Below are 23,882 nucleotides of genomic sequence, written 5' to 3'. Positions count from 1 at the left end.
CTTGCAATGAACAACAGTTTCACAACTGCCCATCGCTCCCAGAAAATTCATTCCATATTCTTGGGACCAGCCCACAGGAGAGCTGTCCCCTGGTTCAGTGACCCTTACCCTTGAAAGGTTAGTGTAAGCTGTAAGTGTTTTTCATACACTCTGGCCAGGTAGCCCTGTCAGAAGACCCAGGCCTATAGGAAGGCCACAGCTGCTTTTGAACAGGCAAACAAGAGAGGCAGAGAGACAAACGAACAGGTGACAATGGTTTTAGGGGACAGGATAACGCCCTCCACCCTCGCACAACCGAAGCGCCAGGGAACCGTGCCTCCACCGCGCAGCCCTCCCTCATGCCTCGCCCTCTGCCTCCCCAGAAGCACGTAGGGAAGTCCCGCCACTTCAGGTACCAAATCCCTCAAGTAACACCCACAGAAGCAAATCCCCCAGACACCCCAGCACTTCCCGCCTCCCTCACCGCTCGCTCCCGCCCGTTTTCCCGTCGCCTCACCGCGCCCCTCCCCGGACGCGCGTTCCCACTGCGCGCGCAAACCACGCCCCTCCCCCGCCCGCCCTCCGGGGAAGTGTGGCCTCTGGCCCCGCCCCTCGCTGCGTACCCCGCCCCGTTCCCTCCTGGCGGCTGCCGTGTCTCTCCCCTGCTCCCCTCACCGAACGGGTGGTGTGCGCGGCGGTGCCGGTTCGGTGCCTAAGATGGCGTCTATCATGGAGGGCCCGCTGAGCAAATGGACCAATGTCATGAAGGGTTGGCAGTACCGCTGGTTCGTGCTGGACTATAACGCCGGGCTCCTCTCCTACTACACGGTGAGGGGCAGCGGCGGGCCGGGCGGGTGAGGAGCCGGGAGACCGGCTGAGGCGCAGGGTGGGGGTGGGGAGGGGACTCGGGCGGTGTGAGTGCCCGGCTGGCCAATGGGGAAGGAGGAGGCGGCGGGAGTAGCCAATGGGGTGGCCCTGCGGGGAGATTTATCGGTGGGGGCGAGCGGCGTTGTTATTGTTGGCGGCCGGCGCGGGGGGAGGGGGCGGCTCCGGGGCGGGGTCGTTGGGCGGGAGCGGCCGTTGCCCCCTGGCGGGGAATTCCCTGGCGGCCGGTGGCCCCGGAGCCGGTGTCGCCAGTGGAGTCCCAGGAGCCGTAGGTGGCTCCCGCCGCTCCCTGGGGCCTCACACCCACGGACCCACCCGCGAGCGGGAGGCAGCTTCTCTGCCCCGGGGGAGCGGGGGCGGCCCGTTCTCTCCGGGTGCTCTGGAGCCTTATTCGGTGACGGCCTCTGGCTCCCGGGTCCCGCTGCCTCAGCGCCCCGCTCTCTGTCCCCGGGAACTTGCTCTCGCCCTAATTTGGCCCCCCTGCCCGGGCGAAGGGCCCGTGAAGGTGCCGCATTCCCGGGCGGTGCGGTTCGGCTCGGCTCCCCTCAGAAGGGAGTGCGCGGAGCAGCGATGTCCTGTCGCTTCCCTCCCGAGGGCCGCGGGGACGCTGTCGCCTCACATGCCGCCTTCGGCGCCTCGGCGGCCGGTTGCTCCCCGGTTGGAGACTTTCCTGTTCCCGTTGAGGGCTTCCTACTTCCAAGTACCAACTTTTAAAGTGCAGCGCGGTGTGTTAAACAGCAGCGATGCTTTCCTCGGCTCTGCGTAGCTGCTGACGGATCCTGACTTGGTGGTTTGTCCAGCTTCTTACATAAAAGTGTGAATTAATGCGTATTATACCAGTATAAATTGATTTTTTTCAAGGGTATACTATTAAAAGAGAAGACTAACCGGCTGAACCCCATGCAGTTAGGTTTTCTTAGCGTGGAGCAGCTACTGATAGTGGGTTGGGCTGGATAAAACACACATTTAACCTGTAGTAAATTGGAATAGATTTACAGGAAATAACTTGGAGTATCATGCTCTCTGTGGAGTTCTCTTCCTATGGAAGTATTGCATATCAACCTCTTTTCCCTAAATCTGGATTTCCAGCCTGCTAGGAGAGCAGTGATCTCTCCAGACTTAGGATTTTTTAAGGTGCTTAGCATAGAACAGTTACAGACTCAAACAGTTTTGGTTTATGTAGGTTCAAAATCCCTCACCTGAAATATGGGTGAAGAAATGAAGTGCTTTTGCAGTTGCTTTTTAGTGGCTGTTCAAATGTCAGCTGTTTTGATGGAGGTGAATTAGTGAGTATAGTCGGAGTAGAGGTCCAAGGTGCAAAGTCATTTAATGCTCAGCTACAGAAATAGAAACATTTTCTGATGACAAATGTGTATTATAATAATAATTATAATGCTAATTCTGCTTATTGCAATGATTTTCATTATATGGTCTTCACCTGTTTAGTAAAAAACAGTTCTTATGTTTAATTAATTCCTATTATTAAGTATCCCCACATATGCGTTACATTTTTATTGTGTATAATTTATTATGTTCTCTGTTATTATAATGACAGTGTGCAAATTTTAAAATCCACCCTTTTTTTTTAACTACCTGTTCTAAAAAAATTCAAGTTGGCATCAAGAAATCTCTGGTTCATGGGTCTTTACCAGTAAGAAACGCCTGCAGTTAACATTTGTTTTAGAACGTTTGCTTTATCCATGTGCTGTCTTTTCTGTGCCTGTGTCTATAAAGCACGTGTTAAGCTGTTCTTTGGACATCTGAAGTGGTCCTTGTACCTAAGACTGGCTGCCAAAGGATCTGGTCCTTGGGCATGCGCCCTTCTTCATGTGTGCTGGCGTGATTACTCATCGGGTGGTAGGGTTGGCAATAGGCAATAGAATTCAGATCAAGTCCCAGCTGACCACGTGCCTCACAAGTACTAATATTAGTATTGAGAAGGTAGTGGGATACTGTTTCTTTCAGCTCTACCTTTAGTTTTACAGTAATAACTCCCAGATGATGGTTTGTAAGGCTACATTAATTTGGAACACGAGCAGGTTTGGGAGCTTTGCTTATGTGGGGAAATGGTCTGTTGTGGTTCTGTATATGCAGACTTGTATTTTGAATGAAACACAGGGTTGTGTACTCCATTTTCTCTGAGCCAGTTTCAGTCTGAAGCAATATATATTTGCCTTGCTCTGCTTGGGTAACTGAATTTTGAGCGTGAAACTGGCCCTTCCCTTGGGTGTAATGCATGGGTGGGGTAAGCTGTGGTTGTTTCCACCTTGCTGCAATCTGTAAACAATTCTGTTGATAGATTACAGTTAACCGATTGGTTTTTACCTGCCTGTCACTTCTCACAGACTCCTTAGCCTGTTTACACCCAGAAAGTTGTGCATGCAGGACCCACTTTCTCCAATAGATCCAATAGCTAAGTAACTTTTGGCAGAGGAACTCTGGAAAACAGTGGGGTAATAACTTCTGATGCAGATGAACTTTCCACCAGAGCTAGATCCAGAAACACGTGAGTCTTCATAGGTGTGTCCTCGTGCTGCTGTTGGTAGCAACTTAAAATAGATTGCAGAAATGTAGCCTTAAAGTGGAATAAACATTCCTAGTTAGTGTGCAGTAGTTTTGCACTTGGGTGTGTGTGTGGAAATGGACCTAAATTAGTATGCTTTGTCTCTTGTTAAAATGAGTATGTTTTGGATACATGCATCAGAAGCAAAGGCATTCAATTAAATTTACATTTCTGACATGATTAGAAATTTCAGGGAACAAGTCTGAGACAGAAAAATGAAAGTTTAATGTTCACACTCATCTCTGTTTTCATTTGTGTATTCTTTCCTCTCTACTTGTTGTATTGCAGAGAACACTAGTACTACTTGCAAGTGTGAATGTGTATGTCTCACATGCATTTCCAGGCTCATAGAATCATAGAATGCTTTGGGTTGGAAGGGACCCCAGATATCATCTAGTTCCAACCCCCCTGCCATGGGCAGGGACTAGTAAAGAATTTCTTTTTAAGGTCTAATCTAAAGCTACCCTCTTTCAGCTTAAAGCCATTGTCCCTTGTCCTATCACTACACCACTCCCTGGTGAACAGCCCCTCTCCCACTTTCCTGTAGGACCCCTTTAAGTATTGGTACACTGCAGTTAGGTCACTGTGGAGCCTTCTCTTCTTCAGGCTGAACAAGCCCAACTCTCAGCCTGTCTTCATAAGAGAGGTGCTCCAGCCCCCGATCATTGTTATGGCCCTCCTCTGTTCTACAAAAGGTTTTTACATTTCCAAATTGTTTGCTTTTTCCCAGTTCTTCTGTCATTTGTGATTTTTTTTTTGTTTTCTCTTTCAGAATAGAAATGCACATCCTTGAATTTGCTTCTAATTACATTTGTTTGTATTTATTTATAAATTACATATTTCAGAGAGTATGATCTGGACCTGTCTTCCAAATACTGTCTTTACATGGTTGTACTATAATAAGTATATTGAATATATGATAGTCTTTGATTTGTGAACCCAGCAATGCTTCCTCTTGAAGCTATAGCAGATGTTAGTCTGCTGAAGCATTGTGGCTTTTTCAGTGTGTAGTTGGCTGCACTGACAATATTCAACAGAAAAGTCTTGGAGTGGCTCATTTCTGCCTTCTGCTGGCACAGGAGCTGTAAAATTGTTCTGTGAGCTGGATTCCAGCTGAAAAACAACTTTCTGCTGGTTTTTTTTTTTTCCCAGCTGCATTTGTTCAGTTGCTTATTTGCTACATGTCAGCATAAAAACGTGTGTTGGCATCATACTGTAAGATAACATGGAGAGAAATGGCTGGAGAGGAAGAGGGAGTTGAGGGCAGTTTGCGTTTTGTTTGTGTTTTCTGGCAGAAGTGCTGTCTTAAATACACATCAGCTATAGCCTCAGTTGCCCTTGGGAATCCTGTAGAAATAATCCAGAGAACCCCTCATGGCTGAAAATCTGATTTAAATCCTTATTTTAATTGTACTCGTTAAATAAATATTTTATTTGTGTAATAAATTGAAAGCAGAACTGGCATAGCTGTCTGTGCACACAATGCTAAAACTGGGGCCAACAGATAGGAAGGTCAGTTCCTTAAAATACTTTAAAGCTGTGGATATTTGGTGTAGTGTGGTATTGAAAGGAGAACTGTTCAAAATGTTGTAGACTTAAACAGCGGCTGTGTATAATGAATGAGGGTTGCAAGAAAAAGCTGCTGTGTAGGACCTCAAAACAAAACTAGGTAGCCTCCCATCCTCTTAAGAGTTCCTGCACCATTAAATGCCTAAATTACAGATTTAAATGCTTGGCTATTCTGTTTAAAAACATAGGGTGGTTGAATGCTTTCAGGAGCAAAGTCTGCATGAAAACAGCCGTTAGGAGGAAGTAGTTGCTGTGGTGTAAAAATATTTTTCCTCTCATGTTTTTGAAAGATTGCTGCTGGTTAGCATATTTACTACTGGTTGTACTGTACTGTAATGAAGAACTGGCATGTAGATTGTATGGTCCAAATGTTGAGGAGGGGGACTCAACATTTCGCAGCAGTTTCAGGAATCTTTGGTGGTGAACTCAAATCTTGTTGACTTGATTTCAAATGATGCCTCTGAAGCTGGAGTCATGGCTCAGTGCCCCACTGGTAGAGACTTTCAGTTGAATGTGTTTTCCTGCTTTTCCCAGTACGGTTTCTCAATCACCAGCTGTGTGGCGAAATCCCAAGAAAACAGGAAAGAAAAAAATCTTTAGCCCCAACATTCCCTTTGAGGTCTCTACTTTCCATTCTCAGCTGAGGAGACACTTTTTCCTGTAATAACTTGATCTGTCACGTGCGCTGCAAACAGCTCTGTGAGTCTAATAAAACCAGGCTGAACTTGGCGTAAGAAGAAAACATTGGGAGTTTACAGGCACAGGATAAAGATACTGATGGCTATAATGCAGTGCTGATGGGCAGAAACATCACAACTCACCAAGAGTTATAGAGAAGGTATGTTTATTTGGTGCCAGGTGCAGGGGGGGTCACTCCTCCACAAGCATGCGCACCAAACACCGCAATTCACCTTAACTATATACAGTAGAATGTTACATATTCATGGAGTTTTGCAGTATACCTATCGTATGCATAACCTGTTCCTGCTTTGTATTAAAATTAGTTCCAGGAAGTAATTTCCATAAACTCCTCCTGATATCACCTGCACACTGTCTCATGGTAGTGGTCGTCGGGCGTCTCAGCGATGAAGGCTCAAAGTCGTCGTCAGGTTGAATTCTCATCTCCTCTCCCTGGCACATGCGTAGTTGTGATTGTTCCAGCTGGGCACAATTATCCTTGGGATCCTTCCTCCTTATCAGTCTCAGGTTTCAGCATCCTTGGGATGCTTCCTCCTTATCAATCCTGGGTCCGCTTTAAATTGTTTCAAGAACACTAATTACTCAAGACCAACTATACTAGAAACGAGTTGTTAAACAAGACATTGTTTATGCAAGGTCATCTCTGACATACTCACTGTGGCACTTCGTCCTGTTAGCAAAACCCGCCTTAACCCTTTACGAGCATCTTACTAGCAAGCCCCCTTTATCAGTGCCAGATTGAATTTTGTACATAGTTTCAATTTGCTTGAACTTAACTTGCCTGAAGTATCACAGGTGTAGATGGAGTCAATAAATGACAGGATTATAATTTAAGTAGTTGACTTCCCTTTAGTAGTTGGGCTGTGGGTCTGGTTTTGGGTCCCTCAGTACTTGATCACTGCTTTGCAGTGTATGTCCCTGTGCTTGAGGAAATCCTCCTCTGAGACTGGGGTGTGCCTTGCAAGGTTGCTGGAGGAAGGGTGGGCTGGGAACAGCATGTTTTTGCATTTTGGGGGTTTATTTCTGCTTGAAAAAAAGAGCATTGCCTTAGCATTTGATGAGAACAAGGAGTATTATGCAAAGTGGTCCAAACTAATGCTTCTCTTGTAGGTTTAGTTGAACTGCAAAAAACACTGTTTATAAATAGAGATTGTTTCAGGTTCTTCACCCTTAATGGGAAATAAATGTCATAAGTGGTTTGCTTCTCTGTGTACTTATGTTAGAGATTTCTTTGACAGCACAGCATGAGTCAGTAATGTGCCTCTTCAAGTTCTGTGCGCTTCTGCGCAAGCAGAACTTGTGCCTGAGAAGTTTTGGAGGCAGACACCAGCTGTGTTTTATACTGCAATGCAACAGCTACAACCCAAATGAAACAGTTCTAAAGATGAAGGAGGGCTGGGGGCCTTTGGGAGTTAGGATTTTTTAATCTTTTTTTTTTCAGGCATTATTTTAATTTCTATAAGAAGTTGTACATTACCCGAAATGCCTTATGTTAGAGCAGTGTTGTATTTGATCAGCTTCACTGCTTAGATATAAGAAAAAAACCAATACGGGCCATATTTTTCAGGAAGATACTTACACTCCTGCAGTAATACAGTACAGCTTTGTTCATTTTTACAATTTTTAATTTGAGTTTCAGCTGAAATTTATCTCATGTTGCTACCTGCTTGTAACCTATTCAAGTCCATCGTCATCAAAATCAGTACACTGTGTACTGAAAGTGTAATTTTATCTGGTTATAAAACTGATCATTGAAAAAAGATAGCTGAATATTAAAACTTGAAATAGAAGAAAGAAGGAAAAATGTGACTTTATTAGCCATTCAGAGATGTCTTTCTGGTGTATGAGATCTTTTTCAGTGAAATGGAACCATTCCTCAAAACAGGTATTGGGATGGCTTTAATTTTCCAAGGATACTTGACCAAGTATGGGACATACTGGATATTCATGCCTAATCCAAACAAAAGGGTAAAACATAATGGTTTAAGGGGAAGGTGAAGCCTTATGAATTGTACATTTATAAAATATTAGTTTGGGGGTGAGAGACAAATCTAAACTGTCAGCCAAGTTATGTTTTAAAGTTCTCTGCTGCAGCAGTCAGTGAAAGACTCACTGTATTCCAATGAGAGACTAGAGCACTATGTGGTGATAGCTGCATGCTTTAGTGCACAGGGAATTCACATACTGCAAGGACAGGTGCTTTATTCCACTTAGGTAGAATGAATTAGATTTACTGCTTCATTGTAATTGGTATTAACCAATTAAAGCTCTGTCTGTAGATGACAAAATTGTAAGTATATAGGACCATGGGCTGAACCTGTGATGCATCTTGTGAGCCTTTTTGCCATCTGAGAACATTATAATGTTTAAACTTAATTTCCATCCCATTAAAATGAGGTATACAAGAAAAAGAAAGGCTTTTTGTTTTGCAGGTGGGTTGATAGTCAGTCTGCACAGTGGAAGTCAGGGTTGTTGGGATTCTGTTCTCCATTGCACTAGGACCCCTTGCACTAGGATTGGCTCTTAGCTGGATGAGAGATCTAAACCAAACCAAACTAAATGTCTCTTCTGCTGCCTTTGCTTTTTGCCTGATTTGGATCTGCCTGTGCTGGGTGCAGTGAGATGGGAGTGCTTTGCCTGGCACACTGGAGTGCCTGGAGCTGGGGGATCCCAACCTGATCCATTTCTGCTGCTGCAGAGTTGCATCCTCAGTCCAGATATTTTCTTTCCTGTGAAGATTATGCAAATATTTTTCTGTGAAACCAGCAGAGGGAGTAACCGGCTCTCAGGAGTGTCCTCCCGTGATGGGAGAACTCTCAAGGCAGTGAATATAAAAACATCAGTGTACCTCAGTGAGGCATATCCCAAGTATATACAGTTTCTGACAGGAAAATGCCCTTTCTTGGCTTTGAGCTTGAAAAAACCGAACCTCTCCCTGTGGAGAAGTTTTCATTCAGGAAATCTACAAAGAAATTATATCCCTGTAGAGTAAATGATGGATGCGCTGCAGGTCTTTACTTCCATTTAGTTTTGACCAGCTAACCTGTATTGATGTGAAAACAAGTGGATTATTACTGATGGTTTCTAACTCAGAAGATGACTCTGACAAATTAGAGACTGAATTGAATGAGAGATCAGCAAAATATTGTTTGTATTTTTAAGTTAGGACTTGCTGTGACTGCTTCATGCTTTCCTTGTAGCTGTATCTTAAATATGTAGGGTGTTAGTGAAAAAAACATGTTTTGCATCTATCAGAAATCTATTTAGGATGACTGAAATGTTTTCTTTTTTTCTTTATCTTAAATAGTTCCACTGTTGCCCAATAATGCCACTGGCAGAAGGTTACTGATAAATCCACCTGAGTCAGTGCTGGGAATAGCTGAAAGTTCAAAGTATCACAGTTTCAAGCTAGAAGCAAGCTGGCTGTTTAGGATTGCCTGTTTGGGGGCTTGAGGTTTTTTCCTCTGGAATTCCTTTGTCAGTGCTTCAAGCAGCTTTTCTGTTGTAATGAAAGCAGGCTGTACTATCTAGGAAGTAAACATAGACACCTGTCTAAACAGGAAATTTGTATCTGTGTGAAAAGGGGTATGAGACATTGACAGAGATCATTTCATTTGTACAATTCTGCCTAAACAGCTGGATTTTGTTATACGGACAGTTTTCTAAGAATAGGATAGAAAGGAAGAGGATGCAAGTCAGTATCTGCCATTTTTTAATACTTCCTTTCTTCTTTACCTCTTTTTACTTTCTATAAAGGTGTGGACTGCATCTCTAAGTATTTACCCAAGGTATCTGCAAAACTTCGTGAAGTGGGATATTGTATTTTTATTTTTTGAAGGATTATTTCTTCATGCCATGGTGGTGTACTTTCTTTTATGTAAGAACTAACCGACTTTGTAACAGAAATTGTGTCTTGTTTAATCAGTCAATAAAACATTCTACAAAACCTCATTATTCTTTGAGTTCTTTGTTGCTCTGATTAACTAGCTTTCTCTTTGCAGTTCTTACTGTGTTTGTTAATCCAGTGATCTGTTCTATTCTGTTTCAGTCAAAAGACAAAATGATGAGAGGATCACGCCGAGGGTGTGTTAGACTCAGGGTAAGTGTTGTTTTATTCAGTACTTAATGACTTACTGTGTATATAATATGGCCTAATGGAAAGAACTGCAAGGAGATTTTTGAGGTTTGGGCTCTGCTCCTGACTCTGCAAAATAGTGAAACGTATTTAAAGAAAGAAAAAAATTGAGATCTAGTCACATGCTGGGCTAATTACATTTTGTAATTTTATATGTTGTATAAAAATATTATACATCTTATACATTGTATAAAAAAGCATTATATGACAGAGTAGTGGGTTGGTAGCAGCATGCTGTGAAAAAATTGCTGCTTTCAGTTCTCATTTCTTTGTGTGTGGAGATACATATGTGTGTACATACAAGTTCTATACCTACAGAAGTCATTGCAAAACTGCTTCCTTCTGCCCTCATGTGCCTTTATTCTCTTCCTGTGTCCTTCATTCTGCCAGTTTGGCCTGCCACTTAACTGTGCTTGAGTTTAGAGAAACAAAGGAGGTCTGGAAAGGCAAGGAAGAACACAGCAGACAAAGGTTTTGAAATATCAGCTGCAGGGGGTAGAAATTAGGGAAACAGAGGTAAAAAGACACAGAATGGGAAAGCTGAGTATTACCTGTTTGAGGCACTCCAGCTTGGGACATTTAACCTTGAGTGCTGCCTTTAGTTTGAAATGACAGTACTGAAGTGAGGTGGGAATGCTGTCATGTATTTGCACATACCCAGATTCTGCCTCATGGTCATAACACATACCAAATATATTTCTTGCCCAGTCCTTTTTCTGTATTTTTTCCCATTCCCCATAGAATCTCTAGTTCCAATGTGCAGATGTCTTGTGAGGAGCTGATGTAAATAGGGGGAAGGGCTCAGGAGGATAAAGTGTGTGAATAGGAACATTTTGAGTCTTGAGGCAAGAGAAGTATAGGGAAGGTGATCTGTGGTCTGACACAAAATGTGGTGAGTGTTGCAACAGAACTCTGCTTCTCCCAGTTATTCCTTCCTTCTGTTGTTACTCCTTTCTCATCCTTCTGTGGGCCTAATAAAGGGGTACCTAGAACCTTCTGAGACTCATACAGAGGATCTCCATTCACTTGGATTCCAGATGACTTTTGTATGTACTTTCCCTTGTTTAATGTATTGATATCTTAATTTAGAATTTCCTTAAGGGTAATGTAAAGTCAAACAACTGGCTAGAACATGACATTCCAGAAGATTCAAGAAGATGTTTTTTGCATTGGGCCAAAAAATTTATTATGAAAACCCAAACCATGCCAGCTTTAATAGTGTTGTGAGTCTGTCAGTGTGGAGGTTGGCCTCAGCTTGTCAGTTTAGGAAATATTAAAAGTGAACAATCTGTTCAATACTGCATGATCCATCTTTATATGTATTTAACATAAAACAATCCCTTTCTCTTCCCCCATCTGCCACTCTCCTACCCCAAAGTACTCTTTGGAGTTTTCTGAAGATTGGCTGACTCCTCCATCCTTTTTCTGATAATGTGTAGGTTTTGGGGGTTTTTTTGTGAGGGAGGAAGGAATCTTTTTCTGCCTTTGTAAAGCAGCTCTTCTGGCAGATGACAGTGATATCAGTAGCTGAACAGATGGGCTTCTGCAGTCTGAAATTCTATCAAAGAGGTTTTCTGTTTAGGGTAATTGTTGATATGTAACTGTAGGTGTGAACATAAACAAACATGTAATTTAAGTAGTTTGGCAAAAATACTTCCTTTCTTCTTGAATGGATTTTACAAATCTTGTTCCTCACCTTTTTGCTCTTGATACACATTTCATAGGCCTGAAGTTTCATCTTCAAATTCTTTTGTTGAGTGTCATATTGTACTTAGGAGGTGTGTTAATAGAGGAATCTGTTGTCTGTACTGTGTTTAAGTCCTAAGTTTTCTTAAATATGCACTTAACACTCACACATTAATTTTCCTATTACTTGTTCATGTGTATTATCTGGATGACAACAGAAGTGTCATGTCACTGGCATCTTACATCCTTACCAGATAGTCTCTGAATGTAATGATGTCATGGTGGTAGCTAAGCACCACGTAGCTGCTCATTCACTCTCCCTTCAGTAGGATGGGAGAAGAATAGAGAAAACCTCACACCTCATGGGCTGAGATAGAGGCAGTTTAATAAGATAACAAAGACAAGAATAACAGCAACAACAACAGTAGTAATAATAAATATATAAAACGAGTGATGCACAAATGCAGTTGTGCCAGTTCACCTATGGAGGAAAAAAAAGCCGATGCCCAATCTGTTTCCAAGCAGTGATCCCAGCCCCTGGCTAGCTTTCCCAGTTGTATATAGATCATGGAATACCCCTTTGGTCAGGTGGGGTCAGCTGGCCCAGGTGTCCCCTCCCGGCTTATTGTGTCCCATCCACCCCCCGCCAGCCTCCTCACTGGTGGGGTGGGGTGAGAAGCAGCAAAGGCCTTTTGGCTCTGTGTAAGCAACTGCTCAGCAGTAACAAAAACATCCTGTGTTACCAACACTGTGTTCAGCACAAATCCAGACCACAGCCCCATACTAGCTACTGTGAAGGGCATTATCCTAGCCCAAACCACCCCTTATTCCATACCATTTATGTCATGCTCAGGTACCACACTATCCAATACAACCTCATTAACCACCACCCTTCTTCCCATCCTTTGATATGGTGCACAGATATCATTCCCGTAGCCTATGGATGGCCACTGTCAGATATCCACAAAATGTCCTCTGAGTTCCTTTACGTTGTCTGTGACTTTAGGTTCCATCTGTCATAACAGCCTCTCAGGGCAGGGGAGATGGTGTGTGATGTTGGATTGTTGCATGCTGCATCCGGAGCTTGTAGTTGGTGTATCTGGCCTGTATGGTCTGTGGGTTGAAGATGTCAATCTCCAGGAAGTTGCTGGCCTCTCATTGCTGAAGACAGTTCTGGTTTCATCACCTTGGCACCTTGCTCAGTTTCATGCAAGTTCATTCTTCATTAATATGGGTGTTTCTTACTGCAACACCATTGTTACGGCATATAGGAATGACAGAGTGGTAACATATAGTGTTATGTAGCAGTTAACATCATGCAATTTAAATAATTGGTGATCATCACTCCAGATGAAATCCCTTTGAGGTACACATTTTGCATTTTTCACCATCCATGAGTCAGTGTAGAAATAAAGTACTGGCCACTTGTGTCATTCAGCATGGTCAAAAAACAGATGGATACCTTTCATTTCCACAAACTGGCTTGGGTCACCTTCTCCTTCTGCAGTTTCTCTGACTTGGGTAGGACTCCACACAGCAGCCTTCTGCCTCCAGTGTTTTCCCACAGTGAAACAGGACCCAGAGGGCATATTGCTTCTTGTTTTTTGCCAGTTTATTATATGGTGATGCCTCTTCAGCACACATCACCTCCTCCTCTGACAACATTACAAAAGCTTTGTATTCTGGACAGTCCATGATCACTTCCAGGATTCCTGGGTGATTGGGGTTTCCTGTTCAAGCCTGCTATGTGATCAGTGCAACCTACTTGCTCCACATAGCATCAGTTGCATGATGTGCAGAGGAGACCCTCCCTTTGAACATCCACCCCAGCACTGTCAGTCAGGATGCTGTGAAGAGCTGGGCTTCAGTACCAGCCACCTCTGAATCAGCTCAAACCCCTTCATATGCTGCCAGTTTTCCTTTTTCAGTTGGAGTCTAGTGGGCCTTGAGTCCTCTGTATCCCCAGCTCCAAAACTCAGGGCTGAACCTCGAGTCTCTCCTGGTGTTCTCTGCCAGAGACTCCAGGTAGGGCTAATCTTGCCAGCTGCCATGTAGAGCCCATTTTTTACATCTGGTCCTGCCAGGACTGGCCCAAAGGTTACTGCACGGCCTGTTTCCTGTTTAATTTGTTCAAAGGCTTGTTGCTTCTCAGGGCTCCATTTAAAATTGTTCTTCTGGGTCACTTGATAAAGACAACTTACACTCAGACTGTAATTTGGAATATGCATTCTCCAAAACCCGCCCTGTGTTTCCTTTTTGCTTGTTGTTGGAAACATAAATGTTTGCTTTAACTTGGAGGGGTGTCCAGTACACCTGGACTGCACCAGGGGTGGAAACACAACCCCACACTGGGTGCCAAAGAGCCCTAGCTAGTAACTAAGGTTCATGCAGCCTCACTCCCCCCTTAACCCCCCAGCAGTGGGATGGGGGAGGGAACGGGAAAAAACCCAACAACAACTTGGGGGTTAAGATAAAGACAGTTTAGTAGGATAACAAGTACAATATTATCATATTATAATATAAATATATTATTGCTCATAAATATAGAATAGTATATAATGTTAATTTCAGCACAAATCCAAAACATAGCCCCATACTAGCACAAATGGCACAAATAGCTAGTCACCTGCTGCTTGTATTTCCCGTACTGGAAGTATTCAGAATTATACTGGTTTGGGTATGCATTTCTGGTGCCTTTTTATAGTGATCATAGAGCTGTCCTTGAAAAGCTTGTGTGGAAGATATTCTTGGAGAAGTGAAGTGGTACATTTTTGCCAGTGGAGGGAAGAAAAAAGCAGTTTGGTGCTATCCTTTCCTGCTATTGAGCCTTGTATTACATATGGTTGGTGCTGTTCTTAACTGGGACTTGTCCTAGTGGTGCCTCTGATAGTGGTACCATGGTACCAGTGGCTAGAAACCTCACACAGGGGTTATGGACACTGTGTGCAAGATTGATTCAGGTCCCTCTGCCCTCAGATCTTACATTTTGGCCAGCCTGATACATACCTGGCCCCCTACTCTGCAGTTGCTGTATGATACTTAGCTGAATAAAATGCTGAATTTGTTGGAATTGACTCATAGATGCTCTTACTATTGTTACTTACTGTTTACTCTGAGAGTAAGGGCAGAATTTACCCTTTAAATACGTGATGTCTGCCTGTTTTGTGGGAAGGAAGGATAAAACAGATCTTGATGCTGTGTGTTCTGGAGAAGGAGGAGAGAAGCTGAGTAAATCCATTGGTGATTTTTGAACTAAATGTTGTAATTTGTTGGAATTGGCAAAGGCTGGAATAGTTCCTTTTTCAATGTTGTCTTCTCCTGGGTGAAAGTGTATTATTTATTCAGTGGTTGGAGGAGGGGGGGCAGGAATGAAAAGGTGGATAGATTTGTAAATGAAAGGCACAGATGGCCTTTAACTCTATAACTTATTTGCATTTCCTTCTAATAATTCATGAGGAATTAGAAGACAAAGCTAGCTGCTTTTGATATATCCTGATGACTTACTGTTTATATTTACTTAGGGACTGAAAATTAGATCATGCAGTATACCAGTGATGTGACACGATGGGCCAAATTCATTCTGCTAGAATAATTTATCTTTTTTATAGACTGATAGATAAAATCAGGTCAAGAGCTTCTTTTTGTAGAGCTATGAATTAGTATTTTTATGCACTGAAAGGAATGATAATATATTGCTCCTCACTCTTTAAAATACAGCTTGGAATGTAGGAGAAAACTGTTCACTCTAATGATGATGTAGCACAAAGTCACCTCCGTTATAAAAAAATATTAAATGCATGTTATTATCCAGAGAAATCAGTTTTGCAAATAATTACTGGGGTTTTTTTTTCTGCAACTAAACATAAAAGACTGACCTGCATCCTGTGACTAAACAGAGAGTCTTTCTGCTCTTCAGTGTGCTCAGTTTGCCTCTAATTTGTCAATGCTTTTTAAATTCCAGTGGTGTAGTGATAGAGTGTGTGCTGCTGATGTCACTGCTTGCCTTATCAGGATTTTGTTCTTTGTTTCACAGGGAGCTGTGATTGGTATAGACGATGAGGACGACAGCACCTTCACTATAACTGTTGATCAGAAAACCTTCCATTTTCAGGGTGAGCTGAAAGCAGAGATTGTTTTTTCTTATAATAGATTCCACTTGTATTTGATGGATGATTTTAAACGTTTGGCAACAGAACAGCATGAATGAGCACACTGAGAACATTCTGGATCCAGGGGTGCTGCAGGTTAGGCAGGGATTTACATCTGCAGTGGATACATGTGTGCTAGAAAGAGACTGTAGCTCTGGCAGGATTTGGAGATTAAAAATGTAAAGAATAAATCACTCAAGGGGAGAAAGTAATGGGCTTCTGATAATGAGTTTCGCTTTCAAAACGTTTCTGATCTGCGTTATCAAGATACAATTATGCATTTCTGTATGAAGAGAATCAAGACTGGTCTGAAGGTTGCAATTTGTATCCAAATAGAACTTAATGCTCTTTTATGAGGAGACTAGAGGCAACGTTTGGCTTAAAGGTGGAACTTTGCTTCAAGATTTACCAGCTTGCATTCATTTCATCTACATTTCTGTGTCTTGTCTGCCAGTCACCATTTCTCTGCTATTATCCTTTTATTCACATTTACTAACACCAATGCCATCTGCCACTGCTATGTTTCGTCATTGCATGCTATGGTTCACCGGTAGAAAGGGTAAGGTTCTATATCATTGTTATGTATTCCTTAAATTATTTTATCTGCAGCAGCAGGACAAAATACTGTGATAATATTGACTAGAGAACTTAGCTTTTCTGAATGTTAAAATCCTAGGGAAGTGTGATGAAAATATTTTTCAAGTAACATTTGTTAGTCCTTTTGCTTTTCCTGTGAAATGTAGTGACTAAATCATTTAATTGCTTTGCATAGAGCTAGAAACTGTAAATATCCAAGAGGCATATTTGCATGTAAGCAGACATATTAGTTTATATGCATACACTGGAATAATTCTATATACTATATAGCACTGTACATATTTTTAAATCAGTGTTATGGAAATGGGATTTATCATTAATTCTACTGCGTTTGTGAGAGACTATTTCTAATGAGAAATGTTAATTGTACACCATATTGTCACTGGTGTCTGTATTCCTTGTGCTACAGTTCTTCCTAAATGCTGCTGCTGCTGTAGTCTGGCTTTTCACTGCATTAAGGCTCATGAACATACCTTCCTAATGCTGAGCTCACAGGAATGTTTAAATCTACTGTTCCCATGGATAACTGATAAAATGCAAGCTAATTGCTAATGCAGTAATGGAATGCCATACCGTGGCAGTCTTTCAGTACAGTGGAGCTAAATACTGCTGAATTGTTGAGAATTTGATACAGGTAAATCTAGAAATCTCTCATCTTTAGTTACTAAGATATACCTTTTAAAATAGGTCTTCTTTGCACTGATTTCTTGTATGCTGTGTTCTCTTTTGGGTAGTCAGATGTCTTAAAAGAAGACTGATAGTATTTGATATAAGTGATGTTCTGCTCGAAGTAATACTGATAATTTCGGAACACCGGTCTTGTCACATAACATCTCGTGCTTTATAATGTCAGTTTGTGTGCATTGCTTATCAGGATTCATTTATGCTCCTTTAGTGTAGAAATGAGATCTTATATACTGTTTTCTGTATTATGCTTTTTCTGGTAGCATACTGCAAATATAACATCCCTGATACCTAGCAAATTGTAATGATACAAACAGAGTATATATGGCTGTAAAGTGGATATGTAAAAACACAGGTAAGACATTAGTGCTGGGGTATTTCAGGATAAAACAGCTCTGTGGAACTATATCCATAGTTCTTAGTCACTGTAAATGTGTTTGCACCTCATGCAATCCTTATGTTTTATATATTTATGTGTGTGTGTGTATATACACAGTTTTTGATACTATGCAAGCTTTAAATTGTGTGAAATAGAGGTCACTGTCAGTCCTAAGTGGTGAATAGGTAATAATGTAAATACTACAGTATGTGTTCTGAGACTACATAGAGTATGTAGAACAGATTCTGGGAATAATCCAAGAAAACACAGTATTCCAAACAATTTTTGCCTTAAGATTTTTTTATAAATGATCCAGATAGTGCTTTTGTTCTGTGAGATAGCCATAGCTATAAATACATCTACCCTTTATAAAACAAGTCTTGTGGAAGAAAAGACTGCTTCAGAAATGGCAACTTTAAAAAGATACTCTCTCTTCTTTCCTTCTCACTGCCGTTCTTCATTCTCAAAGACAGAGAGGGATCCAAACAGCTTGGAGCCTGTTGGAAAAACAACAGAACTTTAAGAATACCAAGATTTCAAAGATCTGCTGACCTGTGTGTAAGTTAGGGTCCCATCTGCAGTGGAACGGCTTCTCTTTCAGCCTCCAGAAGAAAAATGTTTTCTCATACTCAGACTTTAAGTGCTGATTGGTGAAGACATTAATCTTCTTTGGCCTCAGTGAAATTTTACTGACTGACAGTGCTAGAATTTGAATTTGGGAAAAGAAGGAAAAACTTCATCCTGGATGCATTATTAATTCTTAGTGTCAGTTGCTAAAATTGCACCTCTGTCTAACACTCTAGAGATGGAAGTAACGAGATGAAGGGCAAATAAGTCATTTAAAGATAACTGATCAGCTTCCCACAGGGATGCTGTTTTCATATGTATGGATATATGTGAAACTGAATTTCTGAAATGCTAAACCTCCGGCATCTTCTGCTAAGATTTGTCTGTCACTGGATCTTGGGAAATTCTGAGACTTTCTATTGTGTAGTTCATATTTTGTTGCTGCCTGTGACAAGCTCCCTCTATTCTGTTTGCAACTGTGCTTCCTAGTGGCCATCCCTGTATGAATTATCAGTAAAAGTTCAGAAGTTTTTCTTACAAAGAAAATGTAGGCTTTGAATGATGACAGTGTAAATATCCAATGGTATCAATAGACTTAGTACCTGGGTGTAAAGGAGAGAATTTAATAAATATGGGCAATAAAACAAACAACATGTTTCAGTTTCACTGTCAGCTTAATTTTAACTTTGCCAGAGTGCCCAGCAAATATTTTTCCCTTTATTTTGTTGTATAGATACCTGTTCACACTGGAGGGGGAAAGGAGGGGTAGAATGTCCACAGAAATTGTAAACTATATTTAAAAGTAATGTATTTCATCTCCTGATTGGTCCTTGTTTGCTCATACTCTATATCCAGTTTCATGGATTGACTCAAAGGCTTCTGGATTGGGCAGATCTCAAAGCACCTTTCATGGGTTAGTTCAGATGCAAAAATCCATTCAAGTTGCTGCAAGAGATTTGGGGCAATACTCTTAGTCTAATGTACCTCCTTGTGATGAAGCTCTTTCTCAATAATGTATTTTTGCTTGCCATAATACATGTATTTATTCTAAATGTTCCATAACCTTCAAATGCTGTTTTTGTTGTTCTGTGGGTTTTGGGTTTTTTTGGTTTTGTTTTTTTCTTTTAACATCTTCATATCATCATGTAGCTGTAAGCTCTTTCCATTTTGAAAGTCAGTTCATCTATCCTTCATATCACTTAGCAGCTCTTTCTGCTCACTAGGATGCTTGTGGCTTAAATTCAAATGTGGAAACATGATGTTCAAGACAGTCCGTCAAGGGTATTGTTGCCTTCTTGATATTTGAATTGCTGTCTAACCTGAAGCAGTAATGGCTTTTATTTGGATTAAAGTGCTTCACTAAACACACACTGTGTGCAGAAACAAGAATTCAGATTTCTAAACTCCTATCTAAAAACCCAGCTTTTTTTTTTTTTACAGCCTGCAGCACAGCTCCTTGGAAGGCAAATCAGTCTTGTCTCCGCTGTTTTGTGTAATAAAGGATTGAAAGATTGGAAGCAGTCCAGTGCATTGATCTGAGATGATTTTGCTTTAGCTTTTGTCTTTGCTTTCCTATTCCTGCCACAGAAATATCTGAGAAATGAAGCATGAGTGTTGCTGTGCAACTTGTTCTCCTGCTACATGAAAGCTGTCAGCTAGCACAGGTAGATTTCTCCTTCTTACCCATGCTGCCCCAGTTTCTAACTCAGTTTGTGACTGCTTCCCATCCCAGCTGAGAAAAGAGGGGGATTGGCACAGCAAGAGGTTGCCTTAATGTTATAAAAGCAGGGAATTTTTGTTAATGTGGGAGACAGCTATTACTAAGGATACGCTGGGGTCTACAAAGACCCTGAGCAGTATCAGAATTTGATATTTTAACTCTGTGTATTAAGTATCAAAATAAAGTAGGATGGCTTCAGACCTCCATTTCGCCACAACTTGGAGAAATAGTATTTACAGTCTTCTATAAAACCTTGGCATTGTCCACCAAATAGATGACAGGAAGCTGATTGCTCTTGTGGCATGATGAGGCACTTTAGTCTATCAGGTTACCCAATGATTCATAAATTGCAGCCTTTTCCCCAAAAAAGTTTTGAGAGCTGTTTTTAATTTGATATCAAAAAACCGCCTAGAAAGAGATTTTGGTGTGAAATCTCAGTCTGTGCTGATTTCCTCAATGATGTTGCCCACATGGTTTGTCCTAAGGTAACATTTTTCAGGGTCTGTTTGGGTTCTGGTTGTGCCAAAACAGTGAATTCCTCTATGCTATGATCAACAGTCATATGTTATATTGCAGAGGAAGGTGAGCAGTTCTGTTAAAATTAAAACTTCCAGCCTGATCTCTTCATACATCTGCATCAGAGCGGAGGTACCAGTCCTCCTCCATTTAACTGACCAGATCTGTCCTACGTGAAGTTCTGGGCTGCATCTTGTCCTCTCCCAGCTGCCAAAACTGAAAAAATTCCTCTGCAAACCAGAGCTAGGCTTAGCTTTTACAGAGTGATTTTTCTGTCTTCCTCCCTCTCTTCTATCTCCTTTTCAGTGTGAATGTGTTCACTAGTGTTTTCAGCAGTTGGAACATACGACCAGAGCACAGGGAATGGTGCTTGGCTGTGCTTTTACTGTTTCATGCGGTTCCTTTTCGCACTCAGTGTCCTATATTGTCTGCTTTGCAGTCATACCATGAGTATGCCATTTTTAATGGGGCTGTCTGCACTCAATTTTTATGGTTGTATATAAACAACACCTGGTTTTCCCATTCTTGAGGTTGAAATAGCATTGCATAAATGTATGTTAAACTTCAGAGTAGCAAATAACACCTTGAAACACTGCGTGATGTGTCCAGTTGTTTTCTTTTTCCCTTCCTGTCAAAGAAATAGTGTATTAATGGCTTGTTGCTTTTGGCATCAGTAAGAATCTATTATCTTCACTGTAAATATAATACATGGTGACTATTTTGGAAGGGGAGAAAAAATGGTCAGAAAAGATCTGACTATGAGGAGGGGAGGGACACTCTTTTCCTTCTGTTTTCACAAGAAATTCCAAATAGCGATAAAACTTGAGTTTGATCTGTTAAATTGACAACTAAATTATTGGCAAAGAAAGCAGTTGTTACTTTTTTGCTCTTCCATTTTGATATTTTTGCTTAGTTCAAGCCAAAATATGATTTTTACTGTAAACCAGTACTTTCTGAGCTGGTTCAGTGTGATCTGCACTGGCTTGTAAATACAAACATACCTTGAAAGCTTTTTCCACAGAGTATACTATATGAAGTATTATTTAGTTTTACTGTTGTTATTATTTAAATGTGGACATTTTCTAGTGGAAACACAGATACTTGCACATTCAGAAATGTCTAATTCAGAAGTTACTTGTGTATGAATTCCCAGAGAGGATTAACAGCATCTTCATCGTCTATTTCTTTTGTGACACAAGTTTCCACCTGAAGGTATGTTTTATGGGCTGATTATAAAGCTTGCTAAAAAGGCTTTTGAGCTTAGGTAACAGTGAAACAGCAGTTTCATTGGTTGCTCAAGATCACAGATTAATCTTACTAATACATTGTCCACAGGAGACCATTTGATGCTTTTTCTTTGGACAAGGTTCGACTTTTCTCTTTTCCTCTCGTGACTGTGTGGGAGTCTTCAATAGGTACAGGGAGATCTGACTGGCCAAACACCTGCAGAAGAAAATGAGGGTTGATTTATACATGTGGGTGGAGAATGGCATCAGAAGGAAGATTAGTAGAAAGTGGAATAATGACTGTGACAACTCCAGAACTGTGATACAGTGGAAGTAAGGTAGTGAGACTGTGATAAAGCTCCTGACAGTGGTAGGAGCTGGATGTGTGAGAAGGGTATTTGTAAGCATTGCAACTGTATTTTGTTAGGCTTGTATAAAACCCTGCTTCATCTTGCATGTTTTTCTATGGTTTGAAGGGCCTTCACTGACTTTAAAAAGACTTTAGCCATGGAACAGCCCGTTGATGTGTAACTTTTCCACCTTATTGGGCACTACTGACTAAAATCTCTCTCCATTGAGCCTGCTGGCAAAAATCCTGTGAATTTCAATATAGTCAGAATGACATGTCTATCATCTGGCTATTTGTGTGTAGAGGCACTAGGTTAGTTCTGCACTTGGCGGAGAAAATACAGGAATTTTGCATAAAAATCAGCAGAAGTTGTGTCAGAGTGAAGGCTGCATAATTGACTCTATTGACTTGGGGTGTAACAGACCATTTTTACTGAGTTCTGTCTGTAAGTAGGTCACAGTGAATGAAAATAAAATATGCTTTTCACTTTGTGATGGTGCGGTGTATTTATAAGTAATCTAGTGATTTTTTTTTAAACTCATTCCTGAGGGGTTCTCTTTCATCCTGATGAAAGATGCACACAGCAAAAAAACAACCAAACCAACACACCAGTAGGCTAATTGTGAGGTGATATGTTTTGTATGTTCTGACTTCCAAGTACTGCTGTGCGTGACCTAGAAACGCTCTGGTAAATGCCGTATTGGGGAGTAGAGTTGTTAAACTTGTTTATATCTAATCTTTAGATGCTATCAAGCTTAGGCTAGAAAAAGTAATCTGTTTTATGCTGTACTTTAACGTTTGGTATATGTTATATAAACACATATAATCTCTTCACAACAAAGTAAATATTATGGAAACTCTAAATTACAATACCCATTTTCTATTTGGGAAATTAATTGAGGCTGAGAGCATTTAATGTAGTGGCATTCCATTTGCCTTCTTGTCCTTATAGAATAGAGCTTTTTTAAGCCTCTGCCATATCTGACTTGGCAGTTTGGGAAATTCACAGGTAAAGGAATGTTTTAGGACTGGTAAAACATTGTTTTCCTGAATTACAGAAATTCCTGAGTAGAAGCAATGATTCTTGTCTTTAGAACTTTTTTCATTTGATAATTTTCTCCTTGGTAAAATAATTGCTTTTCTTACTTTGTACCTGCTCTAGGAAAGAGATGGGAATTTTTTTTTAGTAAAATATGGATGTTGAAATATCCTATGAATAAGCTCAGACACATCACAAAAAATGCACGTCTTTAAAAACATTATTATCATATTAAATCTCACCTTAATGCAGACTTCTCAAGTGTGCTTCTCTGAACTAGTCATAAATAGGACTGTGATTGTGTTAAGTGCCCCATGGTTGTCCCAGGCATCCCTGAGATGTCACAATAAATGATACAGGTACCTCTCAAAGGATGCACTGCAGACAAAGAGGAGTGAAAGGTGAAGCACATGAACAAATTGTACTCTAGCTCATACCTACTTGCTGCAGTAGAAAAATGTAACAATAGCTTAACTGACATAATTGTGGTAAATTTGCAATGTTTCAGCCATTAATGATTCCAACCTCTTGCAGGCAGCAGTGAATATATATGTATATATCTCGGTCTGTGTGGATTTAGCTGGTTCCATGTGCAAATGTTCACCGGTAAATGGCAGTAAAAATTGAGTTAATGATTCTGGCACTTAAAATAGATAAAAGCATGGGGACTGTTACTGTTCTCTCACATGCACACAGTATTCATATTTTTGTAGACAGCTGATGCCTCAGTGCAATTTGAATTTCAGCTCACATGTGACTACCCCATTAAACCATCAGACTGAGAACCACTGTGAATACTCATGTAGTGTAGCATTGGCTCTGCTGTGGGTTATTTTTTTTCCTTATTAATATAAAAACATTTGAATCACTTCTAAACAGTTGAAGTGACACATTTATGTTTTTTAAATGCTAGATATTTCTCATGTACATGTCTTGGTGTTTCTTATTTGTCATTTGTCCAGAGTCAGCCTAGGAACATGTTTCTCTCTCTTGTCACTGACCCTTCTTCTTTTAGAAGTTCAGTATCAGGAGGGACCAGATACCATTTATCCATTTTTATCTAAGCACAGATACTAGTGAAATTCCTTGGACTAAGTAATAATTCCCATATCCCAAATGTGCTGGCCAAAAGAAATTCTGG

General features: G+C 41.0%; 1 protein-coding gene across 1 annotated transcript in view; it reads left to right on the top strand.

The window, feature by feature from the left end:
* The first annotated feature begins 686 nt into the window (after window positions 1–686).
* The window catches only part of OSBPL9 (oxysterol binding protein like 9), a 61,258-nt gene continuing 38,062 nt past the window's right edge, over window positions 687–23,882 (top strand). Inside the window, exons 1-3 of the mRNA XM_084266365.1 lie at window positions 687–807; window positions 9,744–9,794; window positions 15,550–15,628. Of these exons, the coding sequence (XP_084122491.1) occupies window positions 697–807; window positions 9,744–9,794; window positions 15,550–15,628 (241 nt within the window). The 5' untranslated portion in view covers window positions 687–696. The remainder of the gene's footprint in view (window positions 808–9,743; window positions 9,795–15,549; window positions 15,629–23,882) is intronic.

Source organism: Gallinula chloropus, assembly GCF_964237585.1.
Source record: "Gallinula chloropus genome assembly, chromosome: 6".
NCBI lineage: Eukaryota > Metazoa > Chordata > Aves > Gruiformes > Rallidae > Gallinula > Gallinula chloropus.
The sequence above is the reverse complement of the archived record's forward strand: the minus strand, read 5'-3'. Positions and strand labels throughout refer to the sequence as shown.